Source organism: Arachis hypogaea, chromosome 13 (assembly GCF_003086295.3).
Source record: "Arachis hypogaea cultivar Tifrunner chromosome 13, arahy.Tifrunner.gnm2.J5K5, whole genome shotgun sequence".
Lineage (NCBI taxonomy): Eukaryota > Viridiplantae > Streptophyta > Magnoliopsida > Fabales > Fabaceae > Arachis > Arachis hypogaea.
This window is the reverse complement of record NC_092048.1, coordinates 36,762,718-36,782,917: the sequence shown is the minus strand read 5'-3', so window position 1 is coordinate 36,782,917 and position 20,200 is coordinate 36,762,718. Positions and strand designations below refer to the sequence as shown.

Below are 20,200 nucleotides of genomic sequence, written 5' to 3'. Positions count from 1 at the left end.
TAGAATTTTTAAATTGAAAATTTGATTTGACTCATAAGAAACAATTAAATTTAAAAACTCTTTGACTAAATCAAACCAAATTTTCGAAAATTTATGAGAAGAATAAAGGAAAGATATTTTTTTATTTTTTGAATTTTTAATGAGGAGAGAGAAAAAGACAAAAAAGACACAAGACATAAAAATTATGAAACAAAACAAGAAAAATATGCAAGAATACTTTGAATGTCAAGATGAACATCAAGAACGCTTTGAATGTCAAGATGAACATTAAGAACATGTTTTTGAAAATTTTTAAGAAAAGAAAAATATGCAAGACACCAAACTTAAAAATTTTTAATGTTGAGACACTAACAAATTGAAAATGCATATGAGAAACAAGAAAAGATGCACAACAAGAAAATGCAAAAATCAAACAAAGAAGATAATCAAGAACAACTTGAAGATCATGAAGAACATATGATGAATTTTCAAAAATTAAGAAAAAATTACAAAACATGCAATGGACACCAAACTTAAAACTTGACACTAGATTCAAACAAGAAACACAAAATATTTTTGGTTTTTATGATTTTGTAAATTTTTTTTTTGGTATTTTTCGAAAATTATTTTGAAATGGAAAATAAGGATTTCAAAATTTCTAATGAGAATTCCAGGAATCATGCAATGTTAGTCTAAAGCTCCGGTCCAGGAATTAGACATGGCTTACTAGCCAGCCAAACTTTCAGTGAAAGCTCCGGTCCAAAACACTAGACATGGCCAATGGCCAGCCAAGCTTTAGCATACAAATCAGGCATACAATAGCTAAATTGATGAGAATCAAAAAGCTCTTGTGATGATGAGTTGAAACTTCAGTCCAAAAAATTAGACATGGGTTCACATCTAGCCAGACTTCAACAGATCATCATGAAACTCTAGAATTCATTCTTAAAAATTCTGAAGCCACAGAATAATTTATTTTTTTGAAATAAAATTTTTTTTTGAAATTAAAAATAATAAAAACAAAAGCTTAAAATTAAAATAAAATTACATAATCTGAGCAACAAGATGAACCGTCAGTTGTCCAAACTCGAACAATCCCCGGCAACGGCGCCAAAAACTTGGTGTACGAAGTCGTGATTATTCATTCCTTGGTAACGGCGCCAAAAACTTAATATGCACGTTCATAATCTTAGTTCTTTTTCACAACTTCGCACAACTAACCAGCAAGTGCACTGGGTTGTCCAAGTAATAAACCTTACGTGAGTAAGGGTCGATCCCACGGAGATTGTCGGCTTGAAGCAAGCTATGGTCATCTTGCAAATCTCAGTCAGGCGGATTCAAATGGTTATGGTGAATTGATAGTTAAAATATAATTAAAATGTAAAATAGGATAAAGATACTTTACAATTCATTGGTGAGAGTTACAGATAAGCGTATGGAGATGCTTTTGTTCCTTCTGAACCTCTGCTTTCCTACTACTTTCATCCAATCACTCATACTCCTTTCCATGGCAAGCTGTATGTTGGGCATCACCGTTGTCAATGGCTATATACCGTCCTCTCAGTGAAAATTGTCCAAATGCGCTGTCACCGCATGGCTAATCATCTGTTGGTTCTCGATCATGCTGGAATAGGATCCAGTGATCCTTTTGCGTCTGTCACTACACCCAGCGCTCGCGAGTTTGAAGCTCGTCATAGCTATCCCTTCCCAGATCCTACTCGGAATACCACAGACAAGGTTTAGACTTTCCGGATCTCAAGAATGGCCGCCAATAATTCTAGCCTATACTACAAAGACTCTGATCGTAAATCAGGAGGCTAAGAGATATACATTCAAGCTTGCTTTCATGTAGAACGGAAGTGTTTGTCAGGCACGCATTCATAAGTGAGAATGGTGATGAGCGTCACATAATCATCACATTCATCATGTTCTTGTGTGCGAATGAATATCTTAGAGAAGAAATAGGCTTGAGTTGAATAGAAAAACAATAGTACTTGGCATTAATTCATGAGGAACAGCAGAGCTCCACACCTTAATCTATGGTGTGTAGAAACTCTACTGTTGAAAATACATAAGAACAAGGTCCAAGCATGGCTGAATGGCCAGCCCCCTAAATGTGATCTCAGAACCCCAAAATTAGTCAAAGAATAACCAAAGATGTTCCAAAGATGTAAATACAATAGTAAAAAGTCCTATTTATACTAAACTAGTTACTAGGGTTTACAGAGATAAGTAAATGATGCAGAAATCCACTTCCGGGCCCACTTGGTGTGTGCTTGGGCTGATCATTGAAGCTTTCATGTGTAGAGATTCTTTTTGGACTTAAACACCAGGTTGTAGCCTGTTTCTGGCGTTTAACTCTGATTTGCAACCGGTTTCTAGCGTTTAACTCCAGAATAAGGCAGGAAATTGGCGTTTAATGCCAGTTTGCGTCGTCTAAACTCGAGAAAAGTATGGACTATTATATATTACTGAAACGCTCTAAATGTCTACTTTCCAGCGCATTTGAGAGCACGCCAATTGGGTTTCTGTAGCTCCAGAAAATCTACTTCGAGTACAGGGAGGTCAGAATCCAACAGCATCTGCAGTCCTTCTTCAGCCTCTGAATCAGATTTTTGCTCAAGTCCCTCAATTTCAGCCAAAAATTACCTGAAATCACAGAAAAACACACAAACTCATAGTAAAGTCCAGAAATGTGATTTTTATTTAAAAACTAATAAAAATATACTAAAAACTAACTAAAAATCATACTAAAAACTATGTAAAAATAATGCCAAAAAGCGTATAAATTATCCGCTCATCAGTCAGCTTCGAGGAATACCGACGGGTATCAAGATGCACAACAGCAAAAGAAATCTGGGACAAACTTCAAGTTACTCATGAAGGCACAACCCAAGTCAAAAGATTCAGAATAGACATGCTGAACAGAGACTAAGAAATGTTCTCAATGAAGGAAGCAGAAACAATTGATGAAATATTTGAAAAATTCAATATTATTATCAATGGCTTGGATGCAATGGGAATCAGACATCCTGAATCAGTGCTTGTGAGGAGAATATTGAGATGTCTCACTAAAGAGTGGGAAACCTAGGCTATAATAATAGCTGAGAGTAGTGGTATTGATGAAATGACATATGATGATCTGAGAGGAAATTTACTTGCTTTTGAAAACACTTATTTAAAGAGAGATACATAAAAGAAAGGAATTACTCTCAAATCAGTCACTGAACATTTGGATAATGAATCCAGTGATAATTTATCTGATGATGACTTTGTTTTGTTTGCTAAGAAATTCAGAAAAATGATGAAACTGAAGGAACGGAACAAAAGAGGCAGTTCAAGGAAACCAAAGAGGGACCTAAGCAAGGTGATCTGCTACAACTGCAAGGAAACTAGGCACTTCAAGTCTGATTGTCCAAAACTGAAGAAGGAGGACAAACCGAAAAAGGAAAAGAGGAAAGGACTCATGGCTTCATGGGAAGACTTGGAAAATGACACTGATGAAGATGAAGAATCACAAACTAAATCTCAAACTTGTCTCATGGCCGATCACATAAAGCAGGTAGTATTTCTTGATCCCTCCACTGAAGCCTTTCATCTTATGATTGATCATCTTTCTGAAAAGATTAAATGTTTCTTAAATGAAAACCAAGATCTTGAGTCTCAAATAGAAATACTAAAAGATGAAAATGGTTTTCTTAAAGATAAATTAAGGGAAGCCGAAAATGCTGTTGATCTTGTTGAGGAAAATAAGTGGTTAAAAGCTGAACTTAAGAGCTTTTAAAAAACCTCATTTTAAAAAACCTCCACTCATAATTAATTAAAATTCAAAGTTTTGGAATAAAACATCATTTTCTCTTTTTTTTCCCCAAAATGTGAGGCACCGAGTTCACTGAGAGAGAATGAAACCCTAAGTTTTCTACATATGCCATTCTTGCCGCCGTTCTCGCTGCCGTTTCCGCTGCAGGTGCCGTTACCACTTCGGCCGTGTCCATTGCAGTAGAAAGCTTCTGGATTGAGCCACATCTTCTATCAACGTGTTTTCAGATCTGTTCTCTCTATCTATCATTGCTGCCACTGTTGCCATCGCAGTTTGCGCCGCCGTTGCTGCCACAGTTTCTACCATCGATGACACCGTAGTTGCTGTAGTATAATGCATTTGCAGATCTGTTCACTCCTGAGCTTCTTCTTCAACGCTGCTTTCTCTCACTCCAATTTCCCCTATAAACTGCCGATGGTACTTCTTTTTCTTCTTCTTCCCTATTAATTTGCTGATATTTCTTCTTTGTTAACACTAAATTTCTTGTCTATTTTGCCTCCTTAGTTCTGTTGCAACTTTCTTACTGTACCCTCTCTTGTTCTGTATTTTTTATTGTTTTTCATTTGCGTTGATAAGGAGTCTTGGAAATGAGTCAGGATTGATAATTGAAGCTGTTTTGTATCATGCCAGTAGTTAGTGAATTTTTTTATGTTAGGAGTGATTGTTAGTTATTTTGTTAAGATTCTGATTGAGTTTTCTATAGATTGCTAATGGAACATACTATACTTCGTCAACGACAAGGAGGACCGGCAGTGATGGGGTGAACATTTAGAATCTGGTTAAATAACTCTCTAAAGTGAATTAGTGTATTGTTAGTTTTCTGATGGCATCTTCAACATATTAGGTGATATTTGAAGTGGCCAAAGAGGCTGATAGTTCTATAAGGAAAGTTTCTCACAGAGTTTCCAAAGGCATTCACTGCAAGGTATTCATATACTATTTCTTTAGTATCAAATTAATAATATTGGATTAAGTTGCTTCAGTTTATAGCTGTGTATTTGTAATTGCCCTGCTTATTAAATTTATTTCACTTGGTTTGGTACTTCATAGGGACATTCCCTTTCAAGAAAACTTAATTCGGATGGTAGAGTGGATATGCAGGCAGTGATATGCAGTGAATATATAATTGATCTTATATTTTTTAACTAAAAAATTCTGTTATTTTATAATAGAGTATAACAAAGAATATTATTTTTAATTTGTAGGAATTAGTTCCCAACATCAATAAGGTTAGTGGTTTTAATTTCTATTCATTTGTATTCCAACTCTTACCATCATTTTCAACCTTAAAGACCCAGTTTTGCACTCTGGAAAGCATCATGACTTTTTAAATCTATAAAGTATCAGTCTTTTACTTGGAGTCTTTGATTGTGATGAATTACTACACTACAATGCGGCAATGCAAGCGTGGAAGAAGAGAATAATGTCGTTCATGTTGCCTTCCGATCCGAACACATGTCTTGGATGGAAGACAGGTACTCTTCTTCTCTATTATTTCTTCCTCTTTTTTCATGTGATGGATAGTATGGTGATACCAAAATCAAAGCTGACAAGCTCTCTCTCTTTGAAGGCTTCGATCCTGCATCCACCAATTGACATTTTAGCTTTATGTTGCTTTTGATGCAAGTCACAATTGCTCCCAGAGCTGGTAGGGAATTGGGTTATGTGCGGGTGAAGATGGATCCTATCAAATTTAACGAAGGAATGCTCATGTATGGATTCTTTGCTTAGATCAATTAAACTGCATTACATTGTACTTTTACAGAATTGTGTTTAGAGCCTTTCATTGTTTCTCTAATTTGTAACTACTAATGTCATGCAGTCGACAATCTGTCCTAGATCATATTACCGTTCAACTAGCTCCCCGTGCAGCCGATGAAATTTGGTTTGGGAGTGGTCAAGTAAGATAAAATTCCCACTTGCTTTCCTTAAGTTTCCTCACTCCTTTTTATTTTCTTCATTGGTTCTTTTTGGTTGCTATTTTAACTTGGTTTACAATATTTCGTTGAGTACGATATGGGCCGAAACTACAGACAAAGCGAGGTCCGTAGCAAGGATATTTATTCTTGGTGGGCTTTCAGAGAAGCACCATGGAATTACCAATTTCTGGGTGGCAGACCGAATAAATGTATGGGTTCTCTCTCTCAAGATTTCTTTCATCTGGTGTACTTGCATGGCTCCATAAAACCAATACTTCCCAGCATTCTTGACCTTAGAGCTGCCAAGCACAGAGAATTCCAACAACTTCGTAATGATGAAAACCAGACAGCTTTGAAGAGCAACTCTTAAGAAATGCCACAACCAGTTTTGAGACTAGTTTACTTTATAGTCATATTTATTGTACCTTATTCCTGTAGCATACTGAAATCTGTGTTGATTTCCATTTGATTTCCTAATGAAAATTTTTAATTGGACTATAGGATTTGCTTTTGTAGATTTAATTGGGAAATGTCAGTGCCGAGTGCCAACAAATACTCTGGTATGTAGCTCAAACCTCTTGTTTATTTGTATTCTCTAAACTCAAACTTATCAAATATGTATAGGTTGCAATTTAATTATCTGGTCTTTGAATTTTATTCCATTGACTTTGCTATGATACTTTTAGCAATAGTTTTCTCTGCATGAGGTACCGAGGTTGAATGCTAAGGCAGTGGAATCTGATCCTGGTTTTTTAATTTCTTTCACTTTAAGCAAATAATATTAATACCTTTGTAACATGAGTCATAGGTTTATATAAAACATTGCTATTTAAGTGTTTATCATTCAAATAAATAAAGTATGCAGAACAAGAAATCACCAAGTCCTACAATATTTACAGTCAACATGGGGCAAAGATAAATTCAAGTTCTAGTAAGACTGGACATTTTATGTGAAACTTGATTATGGAGATGTAAACTATTCAACTCTGCCACCTTGATGAATTTGTCACCATGACAAAGTCAACTTTCAAATGACAGAGAATCTGGAGGTATTAATCCAAACATTTTCTGACATGTGAAATTCAACTTGGAAATAGTTAAGTGGGTTCCAGTTTCTATATATAATAAATATAAGGGCTAAATATAAATATATGGTCCATTGTATGTGGGTTGTGATAGGATTATTATAAATTTGTAATATGTGTTCCTTATTCTTTTAAAGAGAAATACAAGCTGGAATGTCTTGTTGCATTTCATTTGTTTGATTGACTTAGTTCTTTCTTTGTTTAAACTTTAAACTAAACAAAATACGAGATTCTTTTTTCTTTCCCTTATTCTTTGTTAAGCTCTCTCTCTTTGAAGGCTTTGATCCTGCATCCACCAATTATATCATTTTTATGTTATTTATTTATTGAGTTGAAATAACTGTGGCTATTAAAATTTGCTGCAAGCAGAGGACTTCGTTTCATCTTGTGTTATCATTAATTTTGTTTAGTATTCTTTTTCATTTCTGATTTGAGATTTTTCTGATGCAAGTTCCATTATATGTGGCAACAAATATGACATCAATTAGAAGATCTTCATTCTTCGTCCTGTCAACTAATGGATATGCCAAAGCTGGTGTGAGATGGATAGGCTATGAACCTCGCTGCAGGCCATATATAGCGTAAAATTTTGATTTATTATTTTTAATTTGTATTTAAATAGATTTAATCATTTTGTTTTTAACTTTTTATGAGTTTTGAATGCATGTTCAGAATTAAATTAACTTTGATTTATATTCATTTCCATTTGAAATCTATGCGTTTTGAATCTAGTTAACTCAATTTAGTTTGAAAATCATTAGCTTTACCTCATAATACCCTTTTGATTTTTTTTCTATATCTTTTATGAGAATTGTGATTCATTTATGGGTAGCAAGCTATGTTAATCTGTTTTTGATTGGATTGGCTTAACTTTGAAGTTTACAGTTGTGTATTTAATTTAATTGGATTATCTTGTTTTGTAGTGATTTTATGGAGTTTCTGAACAAAATTGGTGTTTAAGACTTCTATTTGAGTGTGTTTATCATTTTTGATATTAAAAAATAAATTTTTAATTTAAAAGTATGTAAATTAGATGAGATTAATGAATGATTTGAAATTAAAAATAAATAAATAATTACAGAATTTGTGGAGGTTTGAAAGTCTCACAAAATAATTTTTTTTTAAATTAAAAAATAATTTGTGGGGGTTTTAAACTGCCACAAAAGTGATTTAAAATCGTCACAAAAGTCCAATATAAAACCCCCCATTAAACACACACAAAACCTCTACTGAATAGATTGTGGAGGTTTTTAAAAACCCCCACAAAAGACCTCGTGGCACCTCAAATTTTGGGGATTTTAGAAACCCCCACAAACCATTTGGTGGGGGTTATAAACCTCCACAAATAAGAAAAAAACTGCCACAAATAAACAAAAACCTTGTAGTGTAAGCATTAGCCAATTGTATGATCTTGGTTATTTGGTTATTTTTAAAAAATTGGATTGCTTGGTTATTTGTGAAAAATCCGGTGATATCTTGTTTGAAGCAAAAAGATGCAATAATGTGTATGGATTAACTCCAAAGGATTTAAAGGATCAAAAAGTAACTTGTTTTACCTCTCTTAAATCTGAAAAATAGCTTTGGCATAAGAAATTGGGACATGCAAGCATGTACCAAATTTCTAAATTGTTAAAAAGAATTTGGTTAGAGGAATTCCTAATATTAAATTTGATAAGGATATTACTTGTGATGCTTGTCAACTAGGCAAATAAGTAAGATCTTCTTTTAAACCAAAAGATGAAATTTCTACTAAAAGGCCATTAGAAATGTTGTATATTGGTCTTTTTGGTCCAACTAGAACTCAAAGTTTGGGAGGTAAACATTATGGTTTAGTAGTGGTGGATGATTACTCTAGATTTGGTTGGGTTCTTTTCTTAACTCACAAGAATGATGCATTTCATGCTTTTTCCTCTCTTTGTAAGAAGATTCAAAATGAAAAAGATTTGAAAAATTTTGTGATGATTTTGGTATTGCTCATAACTTTTCATGTCCTAGAACTCCTCAACAAAATGCGGTAGTTGAAAGAAGGAATAGAAGCCTTCAAGAAATGACTAGGGCAATGCTTTGTGAAAATGATGTACCAAAATTTTTGTGGGCTGAAGCTGTAAACACAGCTTGCTATATTCTTAATAGAACCATCATTAGAAAAGGTTTAAAGAAAACTCCATATGAGCTTTGGAAAGGAACCCCACCTAATCTTAAGTGCTTCCATATTTTTGGATGCAAATGTTTTGTGCTTAATAATAAAGAAAATCTTGGAAAGTTTAATCCAAAATCTTATGAAGGAATGTTTGTTGGATACTCCACCACTAGCAAAGCGTTTAAGGTTTACCTCAAAGAGTATAGAACAATTGAGGAATCCATACATGTATCCTTTTGTGATTCTAACTCTATTCCAAGTTCTGTGTTAGATGATGATGCAGGTATTGAAACTGATGTGAATCAACAAGCCAGTCAAGAAAATCCCAAGTCTGTCCCAATTGTTGAATCTGTCTATCCAGAAATGTCTCTTCAGAATGAAGGAGACATTTCTGTTTTGTCTCCTGAACAAGCCAGAGAATCCAGAATAGAGTTGTCTACTGAAACTCGTCAAGGCAGAACCTTTCCTCAAAGGCCACGAGAATGGAAGTTTTTGAAGGGTTACCCTCATGAATTCATCATTGGTGATCCTTCCCAAGGCATAACCACTAGATCCTCAAGCAAGAAGCAAGTAAAACCAAGCAATGTTGCCTTCTTGTCCCAATTGGAACCTCTCAATGTGAAGCAAACTCTTGAAGACCCCTCATGGGTTAAAGCCATGGAGGAAAAGCTAGCATAATTTGAAAAGAATGAGGTTTGGACTCTTGTACCAAATCCGAATGGTAAAAAGGTAACCAGTACAAAATGGATTTTCAAAAATAAATTAGGTGAGGATGGTAGTGTTGTTCGTAACAAGGCTAGACTAATGGCCCAAGGTTACAATCAAGAGGAAGGTATAAATTTTGATGAGTCATTTGCCCCGATAGCAAGAATGGAAGCAATTAGGTTGCTTCTTGCCTATACTACCCACAAGGGTTTTAAAATGTTCCAAATGGATGTCAAATGTGTATTTCTTAATGGTTTTATAGATAGGAAAGTATTTGTGGCTCAACCCCCCAGTTTTAAAAGCAAAGAGTTTCCAAATCATGCTTTTAAACTCTCTAAGGCTCTTTATGGATTTAGGCAAGCTCCTAGAGCTTGGTATAAAAGGCTTAGTGCCTTTTTGTTGGAAAATAATTTTCAAAAGAGAACCACCGATACTACTTTATTTATAAAAGAATCTAATGATGATATCTTACTTGTTCAAGTTTATGTGGATGACATTGTGTTTAGTTCGGCCAATGAAGCCTTGTGTGAAGGGTTTGGAAAACTTATGACTAGTGAGTTTGAAATGAGTTTAATGGGAGAATTAACCTTCTTCCTTGGTCTTCAAATTAAACAAACTCCTAGTGGTATTTTTATTCACCAAGGTAAATATGCCAAAGAGTTAATCAAGAAATTTGGTCTTGAAAATTCCAAGTCAATGGGAACTCCTATGTATCCAAACACAAAACTTGACAAGGATGAAAATGGAAAAGATGTGGATGAAACAAAGTTTAGAGGAATGATAGGATCCCTCATGTATCTTACATCCTCTATGCTGGATATTGTTCAAAGTGTGGGTGTATGCTTAAGGTTTCAATCTCACCCAAAAGAATCCCATCTTTTGGCCATTAAAAGAATCATTAGATACATTAAAGGCACATGTGATCTTGGCTTGTGGTATCCAAAATCTAATGAATTTTCTGCAGTAGGGTTTTGTGATGCAGATTATGCGAGAGACCGAGTAGATAGGAGAAGCACTTTCAGAATGTGTTGCTTCCTTGGAAGCTCACTAAACATATGGTCAAGCAAGAAGCAAGCTACTGTTTCCCTATCCACAGCTGAAGCTGAATATATATCTGCCGCTGCATGTTGCTCACAATTAATTTGGTTAAAAACTCAATTAGAAGATTAAAATTGAAAATCAATAGTATACCTCTATTTTATGATAACATGAGTACAATAGACATTTCAAAAAATCCTGTACTGCACTCTAGAACCAAGCACATTGAGGTTCGATATCACTTTATTAGGGAACATGTGAAAAAAGGTACTATTGATATCCAATTTGTAAAATCTGAAGAGCAACTTGCTGACATTTTCACTAAACCTATATGTGAAGATAGATTTTGTTCATTAAGAAACAGTTTGGGGATGATGGACTTAAGTTTTGTTGAAAAAATATGATTTTCATGCCTCTGTTTGTTTTTGTCTCGTACGCAGCAGGGAGACAAATCTGGGCACATGATGAACAAGTCATTAAACAATGGGAGACTGAAATCTGATACTTTGGACTCAAGCCCGTTCAACCACCTTTGAGCCCATTCCATGATATTGGCTCATTATTTTTTTGGCATCATGTTTTTAATAAATTATTTTTAAATAATTCGTTTTTTTAAAAGGGTTTCACATCATATCTTTCAAAAGAGAGTTTTTGTCAAATCAAATCTTTTTCCCATATCTTCCCCCTCTTTTCAAGGAAAGGTTTTTTCAGTTACTTTTTTTATTTTTAAATTCCTTGTTAAAACCGTTTTTCATTAATGCTAAGAGCTTTAAATGAGATTCTCTCCACTAAGCATTTATGATGGTATAACCTCTCTCCACCTTCCACTTTCTTCGGCCCTCTCTTCATCTTCTCCCTCTCTATTTCACTCTCTTCATCATGAGGAAGAAACTTGCCACTCGCCGAAGCACTTGAACCCCCATAACAAAAAATTCTCCATCATCCAAAGGTCCACAATCCCATACACACATACACGTTCATTCCCATTCGTCCTCTTCACCCTCTTCTCATCCCACTGACTCCATGGCAAGGAAAGGAATCCATGCAAGTGCTTCAACAAGGCAGGAAGTAGCATCATCAAAGATAAGTTCAAAGGGAAAGGAGCAAGTACCTGAAGAGGAAGAAGACTCACCACTTCCATCTCCACGTCCATCTCCACCACCACGGCGTTCTACCCCTCATCCTTCAGGATGGTCAGCCCCACTCAACGTGCAAAGAACCCTATTCTTCATGACACCAGAGAACCCCCAAACCTTTATTCATTGGACTTCAAAAATAAATATGGTAAAAGCCACTCCCACTTTGATCCTTCCCGCTTTATCTCTTGTGCAGCTTTTGAGTTTCACTCCCAAGTATTGGTAAACCGTCATCTCTGTTCCTCTTATGTGGTTAATCTTGAAAATCTTTCTAAAAAGGACATTGATTTCACTACATATTTTGATGATCTGAAATGGTCTCCTATTTTCAAAATTCGAAAACCTGTTTACCCAAACTTGGTACGTGAATTTTATGCTAACATGATATTTCATGATGGTGCACTACATTCTTATGTCAAAAGAGTTCATCTTACTTTAAATCGTGATACCATAAGTGCTGCTCTGGGGTATCAAGATGAAGGGGCTAGGGCATATATGTCTGGTAAATGGGATAACCATGCTGGTGTTTCTCATCAAGTGGCTCTGACTCGGGTGTGTGAAAATTTTTCTGCTCTTGATGGCACAAATCTAACCCATAAGGCTCTCGGACTTGTGTGAGCGTTGCTACACCGAATCATCACTTATGTTTTGATGCCTCAAAGTGGTTCTTACTAGAGGGTTACTATTTGTGATACCCTTGTCCTGTTTGCTATTCTAAATTCTGCATCTATTTCATTTGCTTATCTTATGATTAGACACATGTGGGACTGTGTACGTAGTGATAAGAAATCTAATCTGCCATATAGTATGTTCCTGACATGCATCTTTGAGCATTTTAATGTGGATCTCAGCAATGAGCTAGTTGAGAATAGGGTCTCCACAATCAAAGGCGGAAGAGTTCCCGATTCTGTAAAAGAAAAAAAGGGGCAAGAGTTCAACGGCATCAATGATTTCTGATAGCGAAAGTGGAAGTCTTCCTCCTGAATCTTCTCGGTTTTCTGAAACTATCAAGAATGTTCTGAATGAGTTCTCCAATATGTCCAGCATGATGGTCAGGTCCTATAAAGAGGCTCGAAAGCAAGCCTATGAAAATGAGAAGGCTTAGACCAAATGCCGTGAAAGGATAAATTTTCTAATTAAGAGCTTGGAGACTACTAGCAAGGACACGGCTCATTCTGAAGGAGAAGACGATCATCTTGATTCTGATATCAATCTTTCTGATGCCTAAAATATTTGCTCACTGCTGCTTATGCTCTTGGACAATATTTATTTTGTTGCTTTTGGACTTAGTTTCACTTGAACTGTTTCATTTTAGGACGACTGTACTTAATCACGTTGATACTTTTTTTGTGTTTATGTTATGAATTGCATTGTTGTTTCATCTATTTTGTAGGTTCCCTCCTTGATGACAAAAAGGAGGAGAAAAAAGATTAAAAATGGGCTGAATTGAAAATAGAATTAGGGCTGCCAATGCTCTAATTCTAAGATTAAAAGGGGCTGAATTAAAAATAGAATTGGGGCTGCTAGTGCTCTAATTCTTGTGCTCTGTTTTTGAGCCCTATATTTCTATCAGATGTTTTACTCTATTTGATTATTGTTTCATGCCATGTTTTGATGCTCTGTTTTTGTGGTTGAACACTGTGTTTTATTGCTTGCTATGATTTGTTGGCAAGAAACATTTTTTTGATGCTTTGAATATGTTACCTTGAGCAGTGTGTTAGAACTTGAGCCTTGATCATTATTTGATAAAAGTGTTTGCTCAAGTACAAGTCTTTTTTTTTTTATAAAATATGGCTCGGCTTGTTAAGGATCCATGTTTTGAAAATATAAAATTTTTTTTTGGAACTATTTAAGCATGTTTACAGGTATTGCTTCCATAAGTTGATGGATAATTAAGCACACCTTAAGGGGGAGCAATGTCATCGATTGAAAGGGGGAGGATTCGGCCAAATCTTCAAGGGAGTTCTCTAATCCTAATCCTTTTCAATTCATTTTTAATAATATTTGTAATCAAGGGAGAGATTGATGAGTTTGGAAAACTTGAATAATTGTGATAATCAAACATTATTAAAAATATTAATTTAATATTTGCTTCCAATTGGTTGATTATTGTTGCTGGTAGTGTGCAGGAAATTAAAACAAGTTTTCCATCATTTTCCATTACCGACAGGATTTTTCTCGGTAATGGTCCTCCTTTCGCTAAAAAATCGTCAGATTTTTCGACAGATTTTCTATCGGTAATTTACCAACAGATTTTTTCCGTTATCAACAGATTTTCTCTTGGTAATCGTCACTTCAATTTTGCTTAAACTGTCCAATTTTCTAACATTTTTCGTCGGTAACTAGCGTCAGATTTTCCGTCAGTAATTGGAGCCTAGGAAAACATTTCCAACTCTGAATACAGACGAAAATTCTGTCTGTAAATCCATCAGTAAGGTAAAACAACATTTTTTTTTAGATTTTTTCGTTGTAAAATAAACCTGATTTCATACAAAATAAATTTAAATTTAAATAAGTTCATCGTATTATCAAACTAAAAGAAAAGTACTATGAACAAGCAAGTCAATATAATTCAAAACATAAACAAAGTGTATTGATACATCAACTATAATAATAAGTAACAACCATGCATCAACATAGTGTATTGAGTAAATTAAAAGTTGTTAATGAGTATTCAAAGGGCTCTAAATGATTTTTCTCATACTAGTAAATTAGAAGACTTATGCTCCAAGCAACTCCTATTCAATTTCCTAACTCATTTGAATAATTTTCGCTACTCTAATATTTAACTTGTAACAGAGGATTTATTAGATGAAGTTGGTGAAGGAGGTCCTGTGTTAATTTCACTTATCTCATCTGCAAAATTCACTTCACTTGCTCTTTTTGCTTTTTCTTTTTCTTTTTCTTTTTTTTTCATCACTACTTTCCTCACAAGAAAACTTTGCCTTCTTGTTCCTCCTCTTATCCTTCTTCAGATATATTTTGTAGCCAGTCCATGATGACATTATCTATTTCAAAAACCACATGTTATAAAATACCATATAATGATTTAATGAAATATATACCAAAATAATTATTCAGATAAGATAATGTAGCACACAAAAATATTCAAAAAAAAAAAGAAAAAATTTGATTATTATTCGTATATGGCAACATGATCTTTGATTTTGCATTTAGATTCTATCTTTTAAATAATGAACACAAAAGTTTTGTATCTTATTCCTATCTAAACAACTAAATGAATTGTTACTATGTCTACTATTTCTACATTTCTAACATCGTACAGTAGTCATGGTTATATAAATTGTGATAACTATTCCGAGATAAAGAAATGAATTATCTGAGAGGGGTTGAAAGTTGTGGTGGGGACAAAAATACGGAACTCAAACATAATCCACTTAGTTTTAAGAAATTGAGTGCGATTCTTCTTCCTCCAAAAAACAAACTTAGTCTTGAACCCAATGACTTTGTTGTTATTCACAAGCTCCTGATTCCTTTTCCCCACCTTTTTCCGGTGCCCTTTCCTGTTTTAATTTCCTTTTGTTATTGTCTTTAAACACATGCTTTTTCAGATTAAAGTAAAAGTACTTTGTCTCCAGAAACACCTTTCTACCTGAAAAACAAATACAATGGAATCTTAATTATATGATTTCCAATAATTAAATCATCATACCCCCCAGCATGCAATAACTTAACCACAACTTGTATAGTCTGTTGTTGATCCTACTGCTGTAATTGTATGATTTCAGATGGCAGCAATTGAGTTATCTTTTTCATCTCTTTGTTCTTTCCCCATAGAACCATGTATAGTCCACATACTATCAGTACTACTCCAATCACACTGCATATATACCAAATCATATGTCTATATTAATACCAAAACCAATAATAAACAACATACATACAAAAGTCTATTATATATGTACCTTCTAAGATACAATTGCTCATCTAACATGAAAGAAGCCGCAACAGCCACAAGCACAAGAACAAGCATGAGAGGGTTGAAAATGGAGACAAATAGTGACCCTCTCATTTGTATGCACCATGCTATGATAAGAAATACTACTCTAGACCCCACAATTCCCTGAACCAATAACAAATCAATTAATTAAAAAGAAGCTAAGTTAAGAGTAATAATACAATATAATATATGATGTATCAATAATGTATGTATCGAATAAGCAGAAGCCAAAAGCCTGATATTCCAACCAAGCTTCCATTGATTGAGATCCCTCTTGTCCAACCAAGCTACAATGAAGATGCAAGTGCAAGTAGCCCATGACTATAGCAGCCACCATGTGTGTTGAGGAAGCTGAGCAAGTTGAGCATCATGATAAATCAATATATGGAGAATACTAAGAAGGAGGACATGATTCATAACAAAAAGTTGCCTTTGCATTGTGATAATCATAATCTCTTGATGGACACCACCTTTTATTTTGCCTCTTCCACTGCAAACTCACTCCCTGTCAGTACTTTCTTCTTTCTCTTCAATATTGCTTTCATTTCATGCTTCACCATAATATGGCTATTTTTATTTCACTGATTTATTGAGGTTTAAATTCTTGTACTTTCTAATAACATTAATTTATTGAAAGATATAAGTAACAATTTAACACTGATGTACAATTTTAGAATTGAAAGATTAGATTCCTATTGGAAAGCATATGTGAGGAGACAGTGATTACAGACAAGAAACAGAACGGTTCAAGCTTTATCCCGGCTCTGCACTCTGGTGAATGGTCTTGATATCAGAAAAAAAGTAAAAGGGTCTAGTTAACTAAACAAGGGTTCGACATGCCACGTCCAGCTAGAGAATAGGACTAATTTGAAAACCCTTTCAACAACTAGTTATTTTGCTTCCTACACCAGATGTTTCAACACAGAAGAAGTAAGCAATGTCCATCAACAAAAAAACAATTTGATATTTCTGCTAATAAAAAGGTGAGTGACTAGTCACATACTCAATAAGTTCATGCAATACACAACTACCAACTAGCCCCCTAACAAAATCGACATACTGGATTTTAGGACACCAAACAAACTATTCAATGCAAGTACGGGCTGCCTAGCAAATATACAACTATAATGCATTCAAATATCTAGAATGATATCAAGTCTATGCAAAAGCTCAAAGAAGAATAATGAGCAAACAGATTGTAGTCTGTCTTTATTTACTCAAGAACTGAGAATGTAAACCAGTGACATGAATACTTTGCAATACAAACCTGATATAAAATCATCAACATATTCAGCATCAATCTTTCCATGAGCCATTGCATCAACCTCAATAACAGAAGCACACAAGTTAGTCGATGACCTCAAGTTCCGAATGAAGTGTTTAATATTCCTCTCAAGTTCCAAATGTCTTCAACATTTTCAAGTTTGATAGTTGCAGCTGAATCTATCTGTAAAATCGGCCAACCAGAAGTAACAAAGCCATAGCAAAATGAATAGTAACAACTTAAACCCCGAGAATCAACCCAAAAGAAAAAAAATACTCGAACCAAAATATAATTTCCCACTATATATTTCTTTTTCTTTTAAATTACCAGTTACTCCAATTATGACAAGTCTTACGTATCTCAAGAATATGGTCTCTAGATAATTTATAAATACGTTTACCTGTGTTTTCTCATCGTCTTTGATGTCGAACCTGAGGTCGTGTTAACAAAATAAAAAACATAAGATGACAATAATTCAAGATTCAAGACACTGATATTGAGATTATCATAATTCAGAGATCATTTATGAATTATGAGGAAAGTGAAATAATTTAAACAGCAATCCAATTCTGACTTAATATAGATTTCAAGCTACAAATACCATATGACATGCTGTTAAAAAATAGAAAGCAAGTCTAAATTGTTATGCACTGATATAGAACTTCTTTGAAGGATTTAGAGCTTACCATAAAGGAGCTTCACTTTTCTCTCGTAGACAATCACTTCTCCTTCCGATGGAAAAACACAATCAATAAATAGATATGCATAATCTATCTAATATATTTCGACTAGCTGAAATTGGAAACATAAATTCGAGAGAAACTGAAAAAAAATGCAACAATAAAAAACTAGAGCTGCATAATCTATCTAATATTCACTACTAGTAACTGAAATTGGAAAAGAAAATTGAAGAAAATGGAGGATTGGAGAGAGTCGTTACCCATGAGAATACCAGAGAGTCTCAGAGCCATGGGAACCGATGGGTTCAAAATCTCTTCGTTGTGAACAAGCAACACGAAACGGTGTCAAGTTGCTAAGAAATTTGATTCCAAAAAAAAAAGAACATGCACTGAATGAGAAATAATAAACAAGTTGCGCATAAATTCGAATAAGGGAAAGGAGAGCACGAATCTCAGAAAGAGATAGAGAAATGGAAGACGTACGGTTTGAAAATCTCGAGGGGCGACACCGGGAAGGTAGAAAGAGTGAACACAGGAGAAGGTGAAGAGGATGAGGACGGAGGCGACGAAGACGGAGGTGACGAAGACAGTGGCGGGAAAATGCACATTAGGGTTTGAAAAGGAATGTCACGACCAGCAGACAGAGAAGAGCCGGGAGGAGGTGTGACAAAGTTTTGGGGCAATGGAAGTTCAGTGCAACGGAGGTTCAGTGTGACGACGAGGCAAGGTGCGACGGCGGTGCAAGGCTGAGAGGCGCCGCTGATAGAGCAATTGGAGGGGATGGGTGTGAAGGCGTGGGGAAGAGATGTGAAATGAGGAGGAGCTCGTAAAGCCAAATTTTTATTTTAATATTTTCGACAGAATATTTTAAATTATAGATAGATTTTTTGTCTGTAATAATTTAATAAAACACAATATTTTTGTTTATTTAAATACAGACAAATTTTTTGTTGGTAATTATTTTCCACGACAGATTCTTTTGTTTGTCTGTAGTGTATGTTAATTCATTTTTTTTGTTTTCGAAAAAAATTCCCTCGTAAAATTTGTCTGTATTTATGTGGGATCAAACGTGTCCAAAGTATCCATTTGTAATAAGTAGTTTTTTAGTAGTGCATGTTCTTAATTTGATAGTGAATGAAGAAATTAAAGAGCAACAAACTTCAATTGAAAGCGTTAGAAATGCTATCAGGTATGTTAGGTTATCTCTTCAAAGAACTAAAAAATTTAAAGACTGCATGAGGTTGAGTTGATTGAATCTAAAAGTCTTGTGTGATTGGATGTTCCAACTAGGTGAAATTCTACCTATCTAATGTTGGAACATGCCGAGAAATTTTAAAAAGCTTTTGATAGACTTTATGATCAAGAACCTGATTTTCTTAGATGGTTTGGAAAGGATAGTGGGAGAAAAAGAAAGTTAGTCCACTGTCACGGCTCAAAATGAGCCCTGATCGGCGCTCAGGAAAATAGTTCCCTAGCAAGCCTAACCGACTCAAAGGAGCAAGTTAACGCGGGTCAGGTAACGGGAGAAAGCTCAAGGAGGACTGAAGTAGCGAGGAATAATCGTCGGGAACCCTTCACAAAGAAAAAGGGACATATTACACCTAGGAGCCAAAACTTCAAAAAGAGTCATTTTGTCGCTTCACATTCCCAGTGCCGGAACAATGACCGAAGGAATGACAACCGTCCGGATCCAAATTCAGAAGGACAAACTAGTACTCAACCGGATGACTTAAGGTGCCCAAGATGCAAGAAGTACCATCCAAACAGACCATGCAGGGCCGGGCTAGGTGTATGCTACAAGTGCGGGAAGCCGGGGCATATAGCTCGAGACTGTCCACACAGGAAACGCCAGGATGCAGCCGAATCCGAGTCTCAGACCTGAGGTAACCATGAACTAGCAGTTGAGTTTTTAGCTACCCTGCATATCATTAATATGTAATATCCATTTGTGAAGCATGACAAATTTTGATGATCGTGGAGTCCGAGCCGATAGTTGGTCGAAGACTATTAGTCGTCGAGATGGAGCAACACTTAGCTAACTTAGAGGAGTGGCTAGGTTCTTGAAGGATGAGAATCATAATGACGCAGTGGAAGCAGGGTGGATTATACCTAAGGAATTGGAATTGTCGAGAGCTATGCGGAGTTACCGTTTAAAATCCAGTGACGTTAAGACTTCGAGGAAGAGGAATAGAGCGGATTCAACCTTTAGTTGCTAATGGATTAAGAGACGAGTCAAAGTGAGACCAAATTCCTATACGAGAGAGTTTTCGAGACCATTCTTGAAGATGTACCAGAATTTCTACCTTAGAGAGAGAACGTGAGTTTGTGATGAACTTAGTGCCCAAAAGCCGGAACAGCGTTGATTGCACCACAAGTGAAGACATCATTATAACCGGTGAAACTCAGGACCGAGTTGAAGGGAGTACTGGAAGGGAGAATCTAAGTGTTTCTTTGCGAGAGCGCGCCAACAAAA

At 35.3% G+C, this 20,200-nt stretch overlaps 2 protein-coding genes across 38 annotated transcripts; one reads left to right on the top strand and one right to left on the bottom strand.

The window, feature by feature from the left end:
- Positions 1-3,769: 3,769 nt before the first annotated feature.
- On the top strand, positions 3,770-7,517 carry LOC112738095 (uncharacterized). 34 transcript variants are annotated; one of them, XM_072211767.1, is made up of 10 exons: positions 3,770-4,216; positions 4,503-4,559; positions 4,644-4,724; positions 5,005-5,028; positions 5,147-5,274; positions 5,370-5,511; positions 5,622-5,927; positions 6,235-6,278; positions 6,618-6,767; positions 7,255-7,517. In XM_072211767.1, exons 1-5 carry the CDS (start codon positions 4,133-4,135, stop codon positions 5,165-5,167), a joined length of 267 nt encoding a protein of 88 aa, XP_072067868.1. In that variant the 5' UTR covers positions 3,770-4,132; the 3' UTR covers positions 5,168-5,274; positions 5,370-5,511; positions 5,622-5,927; positions 6,235-6,278; positions 6,618-6,767; positions 7,255-7,517. The 34 variants fall into 34 exon arrangements, with proteins under 34 accessions (XP_072067868.1, XP_072067870.1, XP_072067864.1 ...); XM_072211769.1 differs by lacking the exon at positions 6,618-6,767; XM_072211763.1 differs by having other exon boundaries at positions 5,141-5,274; positions 5,622-6,278.
- Positions 7,518-14,967: 7,450 nt separating this feature from the next.
- On the bottom strand, positions 14,968-18,573 carry LOC112738094 (WAT1-related protein At1g68170). Of its 4 annotated transcripts, none has more exons than XM_072211740.1 (8): positions 18,211-18,573; positions 17,988-18,080; positions 17,734-17,775; positions 17,448-17,478; positions 17,051-17,108; positions 15,749-15,906; positions 15,550-15,663; positions 14,968-15,435 (listed from the first exon to the last, which is right to left on the bottom strand). In XM_072211740.1, exons 2-8 carry the CDS (start codon positions 18,016-18,018, stop codon positions 15,432-15,434), a joined length of 438 nt encoding a protein of 145 aa, XP_072067841.1. In that variant the 5' UTR covers positions 18,019-18,080; positions 18,211-18,573; the 3' UTR covers positions 14,968-15,431. The 4 variants fall into 4 exon arrangements, 3 of the variants coding, with proteins under 3 accessions (XP_072067841.1, XP_072067842.1, XP_072067843.1); XR_011869612.1 differs by having other exon boundaries at positions 15,118-15,346; positions 15,496-15,663; XM_072211741.1 differs by having other exon boundaries at positions 15,356-15,435; positions 15,525-15,663.
- Between the last annotated feature and the right edge of the window lie 1,627 nt (positions 18,574-20,200).